Source organism: Prunus persica, chromosome G5, assembly GCF_000346465.2.
Source record: "Prunus persica cultivar Lovell chromosome G5, Prunus_persica_NCBIv2, whole genome shotgun sequence".
In the NCBI taxonomy this organism is placed as follows: domain Eukaryota; kingdom Viridiplantae; phylum Streptophyta; class Magnoliopsida; order Rosales; family Rosaceae; genus Prunus; species Prunus persica.
This window is the reverse complement of record NC_034013.1, coordinates 4422190-4440449: the sequence shown is the minus strand read 5'-3', so window position 1 is coordinate 4440449 and position 18260 is coordinate 4422190. Positions and strand designations below refer to the sequence as shown.

The following is an 18260-nucleotide window of genomic DNA, read 5'->3' as shown; positions in this document are numbered from 1 at the left end:
CCCCTCAAGAATATGACGATTTTTCCATTCAGTCATGCCATTATGTTTTGGAGTTTGTAGACACGTAGTTTCATGGAGAATGTCTTTTTCAGTGAAGAAGTCTGCGAGTGTGTGGTTAACAAATTCCCATCCATTATCTGAACGAACAACTTTAACCGAACACAAATTCTTGAATAAAGAATCAACTTCACTTTTATGCTTCAAAACATAAAGCCAAATTAACCGAGTATAATCATCAATGAAGATCATAAAACACTGAACACCAAAGATAGTAGTAATCAGAGATGGACCCCAAACATTTGAATGGATTAAATCAAAAGGAGATGTGCTTTTATTCAAACTAGGGGGATAAAAAGTTCGATGACTTTTTGCAACAATACAAGTCTCACACTGAAAATCAAAAAGTTTTACTCCACTAAATAGAGATGGAATAAAAAACTGCAAATAGCCAGAGGAAACATGACCCAATCGCAAATTCCATAACCAAATCTTCTTATGCTTCTCACTAACAATGCCCTGAACCTGATGAACCTAACCCGGTGCAATGTCATCCACATACTAAAGCCCTGCTCTCTTAGTACCACTCCCAATGATCTCACTGGTCTGAACATCCTGAAGCAAACAAAAGGAAGAGAACATGAGCGTGCAACAATCCAACTGTTCAGTAACTTGCCCAACTGATAATAAATTATGCGACAAAGCTGGAACAAATAAAGTTTTATGTAAAGAGAGGGTAGGAGTTAGATTCGCCGTTGGCAATAACCACACTTGTTTTGGTAGGAGTAGTCATAGAATGAAAAAAGGATTTATCATAGGCCATATGATTAGTATCACCCGAATCAAATCCAACCTATAACTCGTTGGTCAGAAAACACCAAAGCTTTTCCTAGTTACCTTCATAGTTAGCACACTCTACAATGGATAACTGAAAGAGAACAGTAAGAGAATCATCAACTAAAGGAACTATCGTGGGCGAGGTTGAGACACCTGAGGTAGCATCGGTGACCGGGCTAACAAAAGACCGGTCGGCAGAGGCGACAACAGCTACACCTTTCTCGCCATTCTTTTTCTTCGCGTGCGTCGTCTTTTAAGGAACCACTCCGAAAACCCATTCTTGTGAAAATACGCGGCCTCTGTATGACGATTCCCATTACAGTAAGTGCAATGCATGTTTTCTTTTTCCTCAAGCGTTGGAAAAACTAGTAGCACGAGCTTTGGAAATTATTATAGCAGAGGATTCAGTCTTTCCATCCTTCTTGAGCATCGTCTCCTGTCATTGGGCCTTTTTATGAACAAAACAAAAGGCTCCTCCAATTTTGGCAATAGACTCAACCTCAACAAATCTCCTCTAATTTTGTCAAACATCTTTTTTAAACGTGCAAGAAAATAATAAACATGGTCTTTCTGTATCCCAGCCTGTCGCATCTTCACATCATCAGGGCACTTCATGTTGATTGGACGACGACAATCTAGTTCCAACCAAACGCTCTTGAGCTCATTAAAGTAAGATGCAATATCGTGACCTCTTTGAGTAATACGGGTTGCTTTATATCGTAATTCATAAATCTATGACTCATCAGATACATCATAATACATCTAGGCTGTACTCTCCCAGACATCTTTAGCTGTTGGTAGATCTAAGAACAATTCTACTAAATTAGGTTCCATGGTTTTTATCAACCATCCTTTAATAATGGAGTCCTCAATACACTATGAATCAAAGCCCAGAGCATTTTCCTCTACTGGAGCCACCTTCCATGTCAGATAACCTTTTTTTCCCTGGCCTGACACATGAAGAAACATCATATTTGACCAAGTGCTATAGTTCTTTCCATTCAATCGTATGGTGAATGGGCCAACGGAAGTATCATTGCACACTATAAAATTTTTTTGTACCATGTCAAGATTTTTGAGGGGTTTCTAAAGCACTGGAAGCACTGAGTTTTGCGATTACGGTGGGGTTGTCTGGGTTATCTTAGAAAGCCATGGAGGAGAGAGAACAAGTTTGGATGGGTTGGTGTTGTAGGAGTCTTTTGCCGCACTAGGTTTGTGACGACAACGGATTAGCTGCTGTTTTGGGGCCACTGGTTTTTTTTTTTTTTTTTTTTTTTTTTTGTATTCGGCTCTAGAGGATGCTGATAGGTAGGGTTTGTATTTTTGTTTGAAAGACCAGGGTTAACCGGCTCTGATACCAACTCAAACTAAACACAAAATTGAATAATTGTGATTGATATTATATTTCTCCAAGAGGAGAATACATATACAAGTAAAAGTTGACTTTTCCTACAAGAAAAAGTAATTAACTAATTACAAGGAATCCTAACTAGGTAATTATTCTAATTAGGTAATGTGAATTACACTAGTAAGTGAGAGATCAAGGGATCCTTGAATTATGGCTCACGCCAACGCAAAATACCTATGTCCTTGTAGTTATGAACATCAAGTGTGAATAACACACCACCTTAGTTTGTCATTAATTACTTTCTCAACCTCATTTTGATCATGAACACCTTGTCCACTTGGTTAAGGTCTTGCGACCTAAACTCTAAAGCAACAAAGTTACTTGGTTCTACACTCATTCGTTTTACTTGTACTGTTTTTGGCTCCTAGATAACTGCTTATATCAATCCTACAAAACACCTTCACATTCTTATTTCTATGATCTATGCTGCCAAGGATGGTATTGTTCACAGGCTTAAGTGGGTTGTAGTCCAATGCAAAAATCTGTAGAAAACTAAAGAAGGTCCAAATTTTATAAGCTATTTCTACTCCCCAAAAATTTTAGCCTCCCCACTTGCCTTTGTTTAATATTCTTTTTCGCCAAACGTTGTAACTTGCCTTTGTTTAATATTAGTCCAACCTTTTTTGGGTTGACTCTAATATAATAAGCTAAAAATATATATACATATTGTTATTTAATAATATATCTTCACCCTCCTTACATTCTCTTTGCCTCCTTACCTTTTTTTTATTGTCAAATTTTACAAAATAACCTTAAACCGTATTCTTTGGCTTTTGTTTGGCCTAACAAAACAGTCCTCTATTTTCTTTTCTTTCAACCACTAAAAAGTATCTCATATTTCTTTGAACTTTAATTAAGAGGCAATAAAGAATCATAGGTGTTTTTACTTTATTTCCTCTCAAGGTAAACTTGATTGTAGTTTTTAATCTATTTGCTTTTGTGTATTTACAAAAGAATGCTATTCTAAATATTTGAGTTTATATTATATGTATTTCTACTACAAGTATTGACAAATTAAGGTGATTTGAAACTCCACCAATGCTACAATACGCTCAGGTTCAGGTACAATAAATCTTTTTTTTTTTGAGTTTTCTGTACGATAAATCTTTATAGTATGCACAATGAATATTATTATTAAATATTAGCTTTATGTTCCATGGCTACAATTGAATTGCATATTTTGGATTGCTTTCTGTTGGATTGCATTTGCATTGCTTCTAGCTTTGTAGTATTCTTGTTTGGACATAATGTCATATGTTGATGATAACACACCAACAAAGAGGGGAAAAACAATTGATTCATTCTTCAAAAAAATGGGTAATGATACTTCAATTCTGGAAGAACCTATGCATCTCGAACCTCAAATAGTTGGACCTAAAGAATTTGATGCTACTTCTTTAGAACGGGATCTAGGGAAACGTATTGCAATATGTGAATACCCCATTAATCAACATGTTGAGATTCAAAGGGAGTATATCAAATTGGGGCCTTATCAACCTAAACTTTTTGAGTATCCAATGACTTTGTTCGGAAAACAGAGACATCGGTTTCAGTATTCTTGGTTCTCACAATTTTCATAGCTAGAGTATTCTCCTTTGTCACTAAGGCATATTGTTTACCAGGCTTTGTTTTAGAAAAAAAAATCTCGCAAGTGGGTCTGCACTAATTACTGATGGGTTCAACAATTGGAAAAGAGTTAATTCTGAAAAAAATTGTGCATTTTTGCTTCATGTTGGAGGTCCATCTTCACTCCATAACAAATCTGTAAGATGTGCTGAGGACTTAATGAAATCTTCTCAACATATTGGGAAAGTTATTCATAAACAATAGAAAGAGCAAATTTTGAAGAACTGATTACGGCTCGAGGCATTAATTGAGAATGTTCGATGGCTTACATTTCAAGCATGTGCTCTTAGAGGTAATGATGAATCGATAGACTCAATGAATCGTGGTAATTTTATTGAATTGATAAAATATACAGCTATGAATTTAGTACATAATACGAAAAATATTCTTAAAAAATTTCGATTGGATGGATGGGATATTTTCCAAGAAAATGTGAAATCATTTTGCAAAAAACATGACATCGATATGCCAGATATGAATGCTCGTTATAAAGTTGGTACATGTCGTTCTTGTCAACAACGTGATGATATTACAATGGAGCATAATTACAGGGTTGATTTATTTAATGATACAATAGATTATCAATTGGAAGAGTTAAACAGTAGATTCAGTGAAGGAACAATGGAACTTTTTATTCTTAGTTCTGCTTTGGACCCTAGCAATGATTTTAAAGCATTTAAGATTGATGATATTTGCAAGCTTGCAGAGAAATTTTATCCTACCGATTTCATTGATAAAGACTTGCGTTTGTTGAGGTGTCAGCTAGAACTTTTTGAATTTGAAGTACATCAACAAGATATTGATACCTTTCAAAATATGTCTACTCTTTCCGAACTATGTCAAGTATTAAATGAAACGAACAGAGCAAAGGCATATTATTTGATTGATAGGTTGGTGCATTTACTGTTAACTCTTCTGGTTTCTATAGCAATTACAGAACGAGCATTTTCAGTTATGAAACATGTTAAGACTATACTTCTCAACAAGATAGAGGATGAGTATGTTGCAGATTCCCTTATTGTCTATATTAAGAAAGAACTTTATGTGAATATTGATTCAGATTCAATAATCAATGACTTTGGTTCACTCAAGGAGCGTAACTGCGTAGGGTTGCACTTCACTAGGTCAGCTCTTTTTTTATTTTTTTCCAATGTAATATTTGTTTGATGTTTGACAATATGTGTTTAATTTAATGTTTATTTATATAATTTTTTTTTAAAGAAAAGTAAGCTTATAATAGATATCTCATTATATATAAATTAATTAATTAATTAATCCACTTCTAAAAAAATTCCTGATTCCGTCCTTGTATGCTGCTATGCATTATGGTGAAAATAGCCATAGTACGATGGGATTATATGCTCAAACCAACGTCAAGAAGATGAAATAGTATAATCGGTTTCAAACTGTCAAGTGCATTCGATATGATTGAATAAAATTAGAAGTTATATATTAGAAAGTATTCTTATTATTAGAGAGGTGTGTAATTAGTTAGGATATGTCATACATTCTTGTTATTCCAATGGATGATTAAAAAGATGAACTAATATTGAAACTTGTCATATATAACTTAAATTTACTTCTCAAACTAGCTATTCGTATGCTTAAATGAATGTTTTACATTACCGTTTGTTTATGTCAAAAACTCTCCCTGCACCATTTTTCCAAATGCCTTAAAATTTGTGAAGTCAAATGGACAAAAGAAGAGCAAGTACAAACCGTGAAAAAAAAAGTGCAAACTATAAATTTGATCACTGTTCCGGCCAAAAGAGATTTTGATATCTTTACTTTTGTCATTTTCCTAGTGTGAAATGCCCATATATAGTTCTATATGTTCTCAATTACCCATATATAGTTCTTTCACCAAAAACTTACAATTTTATGATCCAAAAAAACAGAAGAAAAATATCATATTCAGCGTTTCTGATAGACTTGAAATCAAGCACTGTTCAAGAGTATCAACAAGCTAAGCACACCTTAGCTTAGCCTGGTCCAAAAGCAAGAATTGAACTTACCAAAAGACAAAAGCAAGAATTTAATTCCATAAAATTTACTAGTGTAAAAGCACTAATAGATGTAAACAGTGCGTCAGTTGGTCCCACTTAAAGACTAGGCAGATCATTGATCGAGTAACCATTACATCTCCAGACTGTGAATTAAGTGGATTCAACAAGAGTCTTCATCTTCCCACTAGGTCCTGTTTGCTTAATTCCAAAAAGTTGGAAAACTGAGTAAGCACTTTTGTTACTTTCCTTTAGGGCAGCGTGGGGGCCAAGAAAGAAGATGACACCATCACTTCAATAACACAAGGAAAAAGTGCTTTTGTCCGACGCAGAATGATGTGGAAGGAGCTTGGTGACTACTGCAGCTCTACATGGAAACCCAAATTCCCCAAAATCACTGCTGGCTTGAGTTTAAGCACTTTCAATTCTCTAGCTTTAGGCATCCTCATATTCATTTGTGCTTGTAGATTCATCTACATATCCATGAATAACTAACACAACTAAAAATTTATTCAAATGATTATATGCCTAACAAGAAAAAAGTTGAAATGCGATAATATTTGTCACATTCTAATTCTATATATCTTTTAGTAGTTTATTTCACCAAAGTCAAGAAATGTGGATTGAAATCTATCTCACCAATTAAAATTTCTATAACCTAATTTAACCGCGGTTCGAGCAAGATAAAAATAACTTGTATAGCATAATGTGCAAAAATGCATTAGAATGACGAGGCCACATAATCATGTACCCTATGATGAGGGGTACAATAGAAAACATGTTGTCGGGTTACTTTACTTCACTATAATATATAATCTGGTTATACTTTGTAAACGTAAATAATTCAAGTTGTATACAATTATATGTATATCTATCTTTTCGGGTAATGAGAAAAATACACTGCTAATGACCTGAACAATTATTAATTATGTACTTAAAAATTACTCTTATATTTTAATTATTACGTGATGAGGGAGATAAATACATAATCTTAATTGAGTTACTGCAGTGTGTGAACTGAGTTCAAGTTATGTGGACGTGGGCCAGTCCCATTTAGAATTTTGTGTACGCGTCAGACAAGCAATCTTTTGAAACTTTCGGTGTCTGTGTGCAATTTTGGACTGTTTGTTCCCCCAAAAACCTATATATAAGCACACCCCATTTCCCACTCCTTTTACTCTACCTTTCTTCCTCCTCTCCTATTTTGTCTTCTTGGCACTGGCTCTTGTTCTAACAACATCTCTTTATTGGTCACATTGCCGCTGCCCCCACATTAAATTTTTTTCTTCAATTTCTAGCAAATTTTGAATAGTTTTAACTTCTGGGTACTGTGATAGGTTCCAGTTTTGGAAGTTCTAACTAGTTTTGTAGTTGAAGTCCTTGTGCATTTTCTGTTTGAATACAAGGATAGTGAAATTTGAGCAATATCACCTTCCGGGTATTGCTTCAAAGCCTTCAATTTTGTTCCTTCTCATCTTATTTTGGGAATTTAAAGAAAATTTGTGAGGGGGGTTGGTGGGGGGTGACAAATCGATCATAAGAAGCACATTTTCAAAGACAATGATTCTGCTCTTCAACGGGTTCAACCTGTGGAAGTTTTACTCAATTCTTGATAAGAAATTAATTTTTGATAAAAGCTTTTATTTCTGGATTTTCCAGATCTTTAATACGTACAGTTTGGGCTCATAGCTACAGCTTTCATATCATTCCTCATTATCTTCCTAGCTCTCTGCTGTTATAATTTTCATATATTTTGTTCTTTCAAATTGGGATACTTTTAAGAATTTGGATTAGTTAGGAGGAGAGTGGAGTTATGGGTGGAGCATCACTACCACCAGGTTTTAGGTTCCACCCAACTGATGAGGAACTAGTGGGATATTATCTTAAAAGAAAAGTGGAAGGTCTTGAATTTGAACTGGAGGTTATCCCTGTGATCGATTTGTACAAATTTGATCCCTGGGAGTTACCAGGTAACCATTCAAGCAATTTCATTACATTTTTGTCTAGTGTTTTGCTTTCTCAGAGATTGAATATGTATGTTAGTGTGTGTCTGCTTACTAGTCTGAACAGAGGATGCCATAAAGATAGTTTTTTTTCTTTTTTGTTTATTTGAACTTCTTTTCTTCTTCTTCTTTATGAACTAAACCTGTGCCAGCATCTCCCTTTTCTGATTGGGCATGTGGGCTTCTTTATTTCCAAAAAGCCAAGCTAATTGGCTTTAGATATTCTTCTATAACAATTCAAATTAAATAAAGTACAAGAACAGTGAAACTTGTTTCCTTTCCAAATTCCAATTGGTTTCAGTAATTCTGGCAATCTGATATATACCTGTGTTTTTATTGCAGAAAAATCATTCCTTCCTAGATGTGACATGGAATGGTTCTTCTTCTGTGCACGTGATCGAAAGTATCCAAATGGCTCAAGAACAAACAGAGCTACTAAAGCTGGCTACTGGAAGGCCACTGGAAAAGACCGGAAGGTTGTCTGTCAATCCACTGTCACTGGGTACCGCAAGACCCTTGTTTTCTATCGTGGACGTGCTCCTTTAGGAGATAGAACAGATTGGATCATGCATGAATACCGTCTCAGTGATGATCTTGCTCAGGGGCCATCAGGTCATCAGGTACATCTACAATGTTATTGTGTTTGTTAGACAGTTCCGTAGCTGAATACTACAATTTTCGTTTTAGAGAGCTTTAGATACCTATTAGTTCAAAAAACTGAAGTTATATTTGGCATTTTGATAATCTCCGCAGGGAGTTTTTGCTTTGTGCCGTGTTATTAAAAAGAATGAGAATGCACAGAAGACAAATGATTCCCATGGAGAGCCCAAGGCCAAGAGGGTTGGAAGTGCTTCGAACAGTGGGGAGGATTTGAGCTCAACAAGAATCTCAAACGAGCCCTTGAACATCTCTGATGATTTATCCTCTCGAGCGAGTTACCAGCATAACGAGAGTCATTATTCAAGCCATGTTACTTCTCCATATGAAGTTAATCCAATGGCAGAGTTTGATCCAACTTCAAGAGAGACCAACCCTGCAGACTTCTGGGTCTCGCCTGATTTTATTCTTGATTCTTCGAAGGTATTAATGCAAGAAAAAGAAAACGAAGAAATTTTGAAAGACTAATGCTCATATTCTTATAAATTTCTCAAACATTTTTCCTTGGCTTTACTGCAGGACTACCCACAGTTACAAGAAGCTATGCCTAATTACTTTCCACAGTACAAAAGTGCAATGGCATCATGGCAGTCATATGAAAACACAGAATCACCTTATTCCTCATACCCAAATTTCACAGGGGACGTAACAATGGCCGATAATGCGAATCAAGTAGCCGACATGTCACCTTTCTCTGGACACACAGGCTACATGGGCTATTATGGGAATGAGGAAATGCAATTTGAAGGTTTTGACCAGCCTAGTTCACTGAGAAATCCAACATCCTTCTGAAAAGAAAAGAAAGGAAAGAGCATTGTCACTCTTTCTTTTCAATGCAGGGTCTGAAACCAAACTCTATTTTGTATGCAAGTTAGCATAGATGGGAGTTTGGGGGAACTTGGAGAACTTTGGTCGCAGGAAGACAACATGGTCATTGTGATGTAGGGGTCTGCCCGGTGCCGGATTGATCAACCAGCGTACAATGTATTATGTCATCCAGAGGGGATATCCAAGACAACGCCTTTTAACGTTGTTTCTTGGCAGTTAAAAATAATTATCACTCTTCTTTTACGTATAATGAGTGGTTTGTGTTCTCTGCAGAAGTACTGTGTGGACTTTATCTGTTGTTTGGAGTTGTTTCAGAAGCTACTTGTAATCTTCCCCCGTTTTTTTACTATGCAGTGTATTAGTATCTCTGGGTGACAATCACTTTTTTCGATTGCACTTGGAGTTGGTTTTTACTACCTTGCTGTGGTTACAATATATAGTGTAATTTTCCATGCCATGAGCATGTGGAACCCATCTTTATGTATTTGATTCCTTTTCTATGATACTAGAAATTATTAACTTGTCTTACTTCTTGCTTTCTAAATGGTTGATCTCCTTGAACTATTTCCACTTTTCATAAGGCAAAGAACAATAGGTTTGTAAGTATTCAAGGTAAAGACTAAAGATAGTCATAGGAACAAAGAGAAAAGTGGCTACATGTGAACTGAAAAATAGTACTTGTGTCTCAACTTTCAACCAACAAAGTTATCATCTTCAATCATAATGCTCTTCAAATTATTGGAGTTTTCCAAACTTAATATTCTCTTGAGATTTAAAGCTAGTGAGAAAGTGCATTTTAAAAGGGTTGATAAGCCATCCCATTAAGAAGTTACATCCAGACACATCCTTTTAAACTTTTTGGTTGGTTTGTAATCAATGGAATTGGTGGGGGTCACTTGGGTTTTGGTGGATAGCTAAAAGAGCTCACTCCTAGAATTTCATCACCAAATTAAAGATTCACTTCCTATTGCACTTGATCTCTTGTTTTTGGCTGATTCCAATCAAAATTACTTTATAACTTTCAGATCTTACAGCATATCTGATAGTAAATGGAAAACTCAAAGGGTAAGGGATTGACGGGCCCCATGATACATTGCCACCACCTTATCTCTTCTAAAGCTTTTTTTTTTTAATGGTTAGCAATCAAACAATGGTTGTCTACAAAGAACAGGAGGGCCTTTGTTCTTCAAAAGGAAAATGGAGTTGAGGGATCTCATACAAAATTTAAGTTGATCACTGTTCTAAAAAAAATTCAGTTTATGAATTTACAGGTTGCAGGGGTTCAAACTTGAAATCTCATGCTCTAACAGGATCACATCCTTTCTGGTTGTGACTTCTGAAAGCAAACCTTTGTAAGAGTTCTGTGTTTGGTTGTGAATTTAAGCTGGAATCTGCAGTTGAATGTGGAAATAAATAGTGGGAAGTGCTTTTGTATACCACACTTGGACAGAAGTGGTATGGGGGTGCTGCTGATGAAAGCTAAGACAGGCTAAGAGCTGTGCTCAAATTGGAGCTTCCAGTTTTGTTACCTAATTTAGTAGTTGGTGTGGTTTGATTTTGGGGCAGCAGCCACCCATCAGAATTTCAACCATTCTTCTGCCTCTGAGGTGCTTTAGGAAACCCCAAACTGAAGATTTTCTCATTGAAAAGTGCAGCTCTTTATGGTGTGAACATTCCACCAAAGTAAACAAATTATAACTTTAGTTTTGTGACAACAGATTAAATAAGGGCAGGATGCCTTGGAAAGGTCACAAAAGGTGTCATTCCAGACCCAATGAGTTTCAAATAAATGTACATTTCTCTCAGCTCAAGTTTTCCAATTGTTCCCTGCCTCCCCCTTCATCACTTTCTTAAGCATCTTGGTAAAAAAGAGACTATACTATTGTGACTTTAGGAATGCTATCTTAAAAGGCCTATAATTTACTCTTTTTCTATCCAAGACCCACCATTATTTTCTGAAACAGAATCTCCCGCCCCCTAATCTTTCACTCTCAGCACCTACTGCTTGGCGCCTAAAGTATCGAATAAGCACGCCCAGCTACTTTTCCCTTGTAGTGGAAACAAATAAACGAGTATTCTCCACTTGTTTTGGTTGAAAACGAAATGAAAGAGGCAGCAGCTACATCTGCAAAGTCAAATGACCAAAGCAAATGAGGCAGGTTCATTTCTTTGCAAGTCTCCTGCTGCAAAATTTGAGACGTTCGAAGAGTGCCTAAAACAATGATTTCTAATGCCACAAAACACGTATAGGTGAAAATCTTATATGTAATCTAGTCGAGGAATAGTACGTGACCAATTATTGTGAGAAGAGGGTTGTTTATTGAACTTGAGCAATAAGCATACCCTTTTATTATGTTTAGTACAAGCTTGCAATTTGAGGGCTACAATAAACTTCAACTTCTTCAAGGGTTGCTCTAGACTCATCCCCAAAAAGTGACTCCTTCCCATCTTCCCTCTTTGCATATGACAATCCTAATCTAGATTTGGCTTGCCTTAAATCACCAATACCCGAATTAGTATCCGGACCTGCAAAACCACCCATAACCGGCGCTAGAGGTGGCCCGATAAGCAGCCCATCGGCCCCAAATTGTGGCCCGCCCCGAGCATAATCGAAAAGGGCTGCACCACTGCCTCCTACTTTGGGTAGCACAATTGGGTCAGCTATTTCATTATCTGTCCAGTAGAAGAGGAATGCATCAAAAGTGTCATAGTAATCATCTGTGCTTCTGTAGCCTTCAGGGTTGAATGCCCCAAACTTGAAGGACTTGTTTGTGTAGCCAATTATGGCGCATGGCCCCTTGAAATCACAGCAGTTGTGGAAATTAGCTGCACTAAATCCATCAATGGTGGCCTTATAGCAACACTTCAGTTCCCTACCTGCTCAAAATCGTTTCAAGTCTTAAAGCGTAAGGACCCTATGATTGGATCTGTTTTCATATTTTATGCCCTCTCATAATGATATGTGTGTTGGTGTATAGGTGTAGCTGCTGTGATGGAATTAGAATATGAAGGTTCTATTCTTGTTAGGAAGGCTGCCTTGGATCATAGTCCAAGTGTACAGCAGAGAATGTAATAGCATTTTGCCACCTGTCATTATCTTATAGGGTAATGATTGAATGGCTAGATTTAGTGATGTAATAGGGAATATCTCCTCCCTAACGGTTTTTGTCAGTGTCATGATATATACATGTTTTGGTGCTGGGCTGATACAGCTAGCATTCTTCTAAAAGCTCTCTCTCTCTCACACACAGAAATCTGACCTCTCTTTACTCAAAAGCTCTCTGCATTTTCATTGAGATTTATTACATGTTTTGATTGAATCTATATGCATGATAATGTTCTGAATATGCTAACATGGTATCAGAGCCAGGTTTGATCTTGTAATACTGGGAGTTTCTCTGTGCTAAGCTATTGAAGCTGCAGCTGAGCTTGAGTTCTGCAGATCTAAGTCTAACATGGCTGGATCAAGTGGTGGTGAGTTGAGAGCACCAATTTTCAATGGTGAGAACTACGATTTCTGGAGCATTAGGATGAAGACCATCTTCAAATCTCATGGACTGTGGGATTTTGTGATCAAAGGACTTGATGGTATGGATCTGAAAAAGTCAGATGAATCTGGTGATCAGAAAAAGGAGACAGAAGAATCAAGTGGGAAAGGCATGGTTGCTGAGGTACTCATGAAGGATGCCAAGGCCCTTGGATTGATTCAAGGAGCAGTTTCAGAGGAGATATTCCCACGAATATCTCATGAAGAGACATCAAAAGGTGCCTGGAGTATTCTGCAGCAAGAATTCCATGGAGATAAGCAGGTAAGGAGTGTTAAATTGCAAGGCCTTAGAAGGGAATTTGAATATACAAGAATGAAGGATGATGAATCCTTAACTGTCTATGTTACTAAACTATTTGATTTAATTAATCAAATGAGAAGTTATGGGGAGGAATTGCCTAGGGAGAGAATTGTTCAAAAACTGCTTATTAGTCTGCCATCTACCTATGACTCTATATGTTCAGTTATTGAACATTCTAGAGATCTGAATGAGATTGAGGTGCAGGAGGTTGTTGCCTCACTAAAGAGCTTTGAGTTGCGTTTAGATAGGCATTCTGAAAACAGAACAGAGAAGGCATTTGCTAGCCTTAGTGTAGATGCCAAACAGACTAAGAATGGAGAACAGAACAGCAAGCAGAATAAGAATTGGAAATCCAAAGGCAAGAAGTGGGATAACAAGGCAAGTGAAGGCACTAAAACTCCCTGCAAACACTGTGGTAAGCTACATTTTGGTGAATGTCGATTCAAGGGCAAGCCAAAGTGTTATAACTGTGATAAACTTGGTCACATTGCAAAAGACTGCTACAGCAAGAAAACACCACAGCAGATCAACTATGCTACTCAAGTGGAAGCTGCACCAACAATGTTCTATGCTAGCAATGTAAGTGGTGCTGATGTAACAAGGGATGAAGAGATCTGGTATTTGGACAGTGGGTGTAGCAATCACATGACAGGAAAAGAGGATTTGTTGGTGGATATTGACAGAAAAGTGACTGCCAAGGTTGAAATGGGAACTGGACAGCTTGTAGAAGTAACTGGAAAAGGCACTATTGTGGTTGAAACCAAAGCAGGCAAGAGACATATCAAAGAAATAATGCTTGTACCTGGACTGAAAGAGAACTTACTCAGTGTAGGACAGATGATAGAACATGGCTATTATTTGGTATTTGGTGATCACAAGGTGGAAATCTACAATGACAGCTCTCATACAAATCTGGTGGCAAAGGTTCAGATGAAAGGAAACAGAAGCTTTCCTTTGAAGTTGCAAGCTGAAATGCACTTTGCTTATAGAGCAAGTGTAGACCATTCCACTGATCTCTGGCATAGAAGGTTTGGACATCTCAATATGACTAGTCTAAAACTATTGAAAGAGCAAGATATGGTAGTAGGGCTGCCAGAAATTAAAGAAGATAGACAGGTATGTGAGGGGTGTGTTCTAGGCAAGCAAAGTAGAGAAGCATTCCCAAGAGAAGCTATTTCTAGAGCATCAACCCCACTAGAACTTATTCACAGTGACATCTGTGGTCCTATGCAGACAGTTACCAAAGCTGGAAATAGGTTCTTTCTCACTTTCATTGATGATTGCACAAGGATGTGTTGGGTCTATTTCTTAAGGCACAAGTCAGAAGCTCTTTGTGTGTTTAAGAAGTTCAAAGCCACTGTGGAATTGCAAAGTGGCTACAAACTAAAACAATTGAGAAGTGACAGAGGAGGAGAGTACACTTCAGTGGAGTTTGAGAGGTTCTGTGACAATGCAGGCATTGAAAGGCAGCTCACAACCCCATACACACCACAGCAAAATGGTGTGGCCGAGAGGAAGAATAGAACTATAGTAGAAATGGCCAAATGTTTGATGTTGGAAAAGAAAATTCCACTTGATTTCTGGGCAGAGGCAGTCAACACATCTGTGTACATTTTGAATAGATGTCCAACTAAAGCCTTAAGCAAAAAGACACCATTTGAGGCTTATGGAGGGAGGAAACCAGGAATTAAGCATCTGAAGGTATTTGGTTCATTGTGTTATGCTCATGTACCAAAACAGCAAAGACAGAAGCTAGATTTGGCAAGCAAAAGGTGTATTTTCTTGGGGTATGGCAGCTGTGAAAAGGGATACAGGCTCTACAATATTGAAACTGAAAAGGTTATCATTTCAAGAGATGTGATATTTAGTGAGAATGAGTGTTGGGATTGGAATACAAAGAAGGAGACTAGTGTGAACATTCAGCTCACTGAAATTAGAGAAGAAGAACAAGGAGCAGAAGGGAGTTCTTATGAATTTGAAGAACAATTGGAAGTGAATGAGATGCCTAGCTTAAACACTGAAATCAGTGACCGGGGAAAGGGAAGCAGGATCACAGGATGTTGATCACACTCCTCTCAAGTACAAGAGCATTGCAGAAATTTATGAAAAATGCAACATGTGCATTATAGAACCAGAAAGTTTTGAAGAGGCAGCAAAGGATGACTCTTGGAAGAAAGCAATGGAAGCTGAAATCACCATGATTGAGAAGAACAATACATGGGAGCTTGTGAATAGACCATTTGATAAACCAATCATTGGAGTCAAATGGATCTATAAGACTAAACTGAACCTAGATGGATCTGTGCAGAAGAATAAGGCTCGGCTGGTGGCAAAGGGATATTCTCAAAAGCCTGGAATTGACTTCAATGAGACCTTTGCACCAGTGGCTCGACTTGATACTGTGAGAACCTTGGTGGCTGTTGCTGCACAGAGAAACTGGAATCTGTTTCAACTAGATGTAAAGTCTGCATTTCTTAATGGAGTGCTAAATGAAGAAGTTTATGTAGATCAACCATCTGGTTTTGTGATGCAAGGAAGTGAAGATAAAGTGTATAAGCTGAAAAAGGCTCTATATGGTTTGAAACAAGCTCCAAGAGCTTGGTATGATGAGATAAATTCCTATTTCATCAAGACTGGTTTTTATAGAAGTCCAAGTGAAGCTACTTTGTACACAAAGATGTCTACAAGTGGTATTCTCATTGTGTCTCTATATGTAGATGATATTATCTACACAGGAAGCTCAAAAGAAATGATGGCTGCATTCAAGGATGATATGATGAGACAATATGAGATGACTGACCTAGGACTACTTCATCATTTCCTTGGTCTTGGGGTCCTACAAACTGATTCTTGCATCTTTCTTCACCAGAAGAAGTATGCAAAGACTTTACTTGACAAATTTGGACTTAAGGATTGCAAGTCTGTTGCAACACCTTTGGCAGTGAATGAAAAGTTGTCAAAAGTGGATGGAAGTGAACTAGCAGATGAGACATTGTATAGGCAAATGGTGGGAAGCTTGCTATATCTGACTGCAACCAGACCAGATATCATGTTTGCAGCAAGCCTCTTGGCTAGATTCATGCATAATCCAACCAAGAAGCACATGGGAACAGCAAAGAGAGTGCTGAGATATGTTCAAGGCACCATAAACTATGGAATTGCCTATGATAAGGGAAAAGGAGCAGTGTTAATAGGCTATTGTGATAGTGATTGGAGTGGAAGTGAAGATGACATGAGGAGCACATCAGGCTATGCTTTCAACTTGGGGTCAGGTGCATTTTCTTGGGCTTCAATCAAGCAAAGTAGTGTTGCTCTGTCAACAGCAGAGGCTGAGTACATGAGTGCAGCAGAAGCTACTGCACAAGCTATGTGGCTGAGGTTTGTGTTATCTGATTTTGGAGAGGAACAGGTAGAACCAACTCAGTTGTTGTGTGACAACACTTCAGCTATTGCTATATCAAAGAATCCTGTTCATCATCACAAAACCAGACACATCAACCGCAGGTTTCACTTCATAAGAGATGCTCTACAAAATGGTGAGATTGATTTGCTATATTGCAAAACAGAAGTGCAGCTTGCTGACATTTTCACCAAGCCATTAGCAAGAGACAGATTTGAGTATTTGAGGAAGGCTCTAGGTGTTATTTCAGCACAACACCTAGAAGGGAGTGTTGGTGTATAGGTGTAGCTGCTGTGATGGAATTAGAATATGAAGGTTCTATTCTTGTTAGGAAGGCTGCCTTGGATCATAGTCCAAGTGTACAGCAGAGAATGTAATAGCATTTTGCCACCTGTCATTATCTTATAGGGTAATGATTGAATGGCTAGATTTAGTGATGTAATAGGGAATATCTCCTCCCTAACGGTTTTTGTCAGTGTCATGATATATACATGTTTTGGTGCTGGGCTGATACAGCTAGCATTCTTCTAAAAGCTCTCTCTCTCTCACACACAGAAATCTGACCTCTCTTTACTCAAAAGCTCTCTGCATTTTCATTGAGATTTATTACATGTTTTGATTGAATCTATATGCATGATAATGTTCTGAATATGCTAACAATGTGAACCAAAAGAAATCAAAAACAACAAACCCACCATTATGTTTGTATTGAATATTTTTGGGGAGAGACATGTGATTGCTAGAGGCATTATGCATTAGAGATGTACAAGAATTATGGGTTTTGATTAATGATTAGTGATGCATGTGAAATGCAATTGGGGGAGAGAGAGAGAGAGAGAGAGAGAGAGAGAGAGAGAGAGAGATGAGAGAGTAAATATACCACTTAAGAAAGTTTTGCCAAGCAGAGAAGGAGAGAATGGAAGATCAGTTTCATGGTACTTGTTGGTCTGTGGCAATTCATCCTGTTTTCTCTTGCCTATGTTCCACCCAAACAAGCTACATGGGCTGCTTCTTCTCTTCCACAAATAACATACAGTGTGGTTTGAGAAGCAAGAAGCCATGCTCAGATGAAATGATTAATTACTAACTAGTCTACACCCAACAAACACTCTCTCATTCACTGACATCCTCACAAATATTGGCAAGAGCTCAAGTATCTTATCCTTATATTTTCTCTACCCCAGAATTAATATTTGTCAACTATTGGTTTCATTTTTTTTGAGTCAATTAGGTTTTTTTTTTTTTTTTTTTGGTTGACAAATCATCATACTTATATGTTGTAACCCAGTTTGGCTATATCATTATTGTGCATCGTATTCAAGCTCATCCAGAATTATAATTTATGTAATTCGAATTGTAAATAAAAATAGTTATTAAAATTCTTTATGGGCCTATATATTATTTGAAGCCCATGAAGCAAAGAATCAAAACCTTATTTACGGTTAATTTGTACGATTGTATAACAAATGGGTCCATAGCTCAGTGGTAGAGCATTTGACTGCAGATCAAGAGGTCACCGGTTCGAACCCGGTTGGGCCCTTAAAAACCTCCTTTTTTATGCTTAATTCTTCTAAGTCATTTAGCTGCACCAGATTTTAAACTGAATAATTGAAGTGCAAATTATTTTTTACAATAACCACAACAGAACCTGGA

At 37.3% G+C, this 18260-nt stretch overlaps 2 protein-coding genes and 1 non-coding gene across 3 annotated transcripts; 2 read left to right on the top strand and 1 right to left on the bottom strand.

Moving 5' to 3' along the window:
• LOC18776521 (NAC domain-containing protein 86) lies at nucleotides 7067-9887 on the top strand. The gene is made up of 4 exons (XM_020563373.1): nucleotides 7067-7841; nucleotides 8217-8494; nucleotides 8628-8954; nucleotides 9051-9887. The coding sequence occupies exons 1-4, from the start codon at nucleotides 7685-7687 to the stop codon at nucleotides 9321-9323; spliced, it is 1035 nt and encodes a 344-aa protein (XP_020418962.1). The 5' UTR covers nucleotides 7067-7684; the 3' UTR covers nucleotides 9324-9887.
• On the bottom strand, nucleotides 11624-17770 carry LOC18776721. The gene is made up of 2 exons (XM_020564115.1): nucleotides 17488-17770; nucleotides 11624-12236 (listed from the first exon to the last, which is right to left on the bottom strand). The coding sequence occupies exons 1-2, from the start codon at nucleotides 17666-17668 to the stop codon at nucleotides 11716-11718; spliced, it is 702 nt and encodes a 233-aa protein (XP_020419704.1). The 5' UTR covers nucleotides 17669-17770; the 3' UTR covers nucleotides 11624-11715.
• Nucleotides 18076-18147, top strand: TRNAC-GCA. Its single transcript has one exon. It is a non-coding gene; the product is annotated as a tRNA-Cys (tRNA).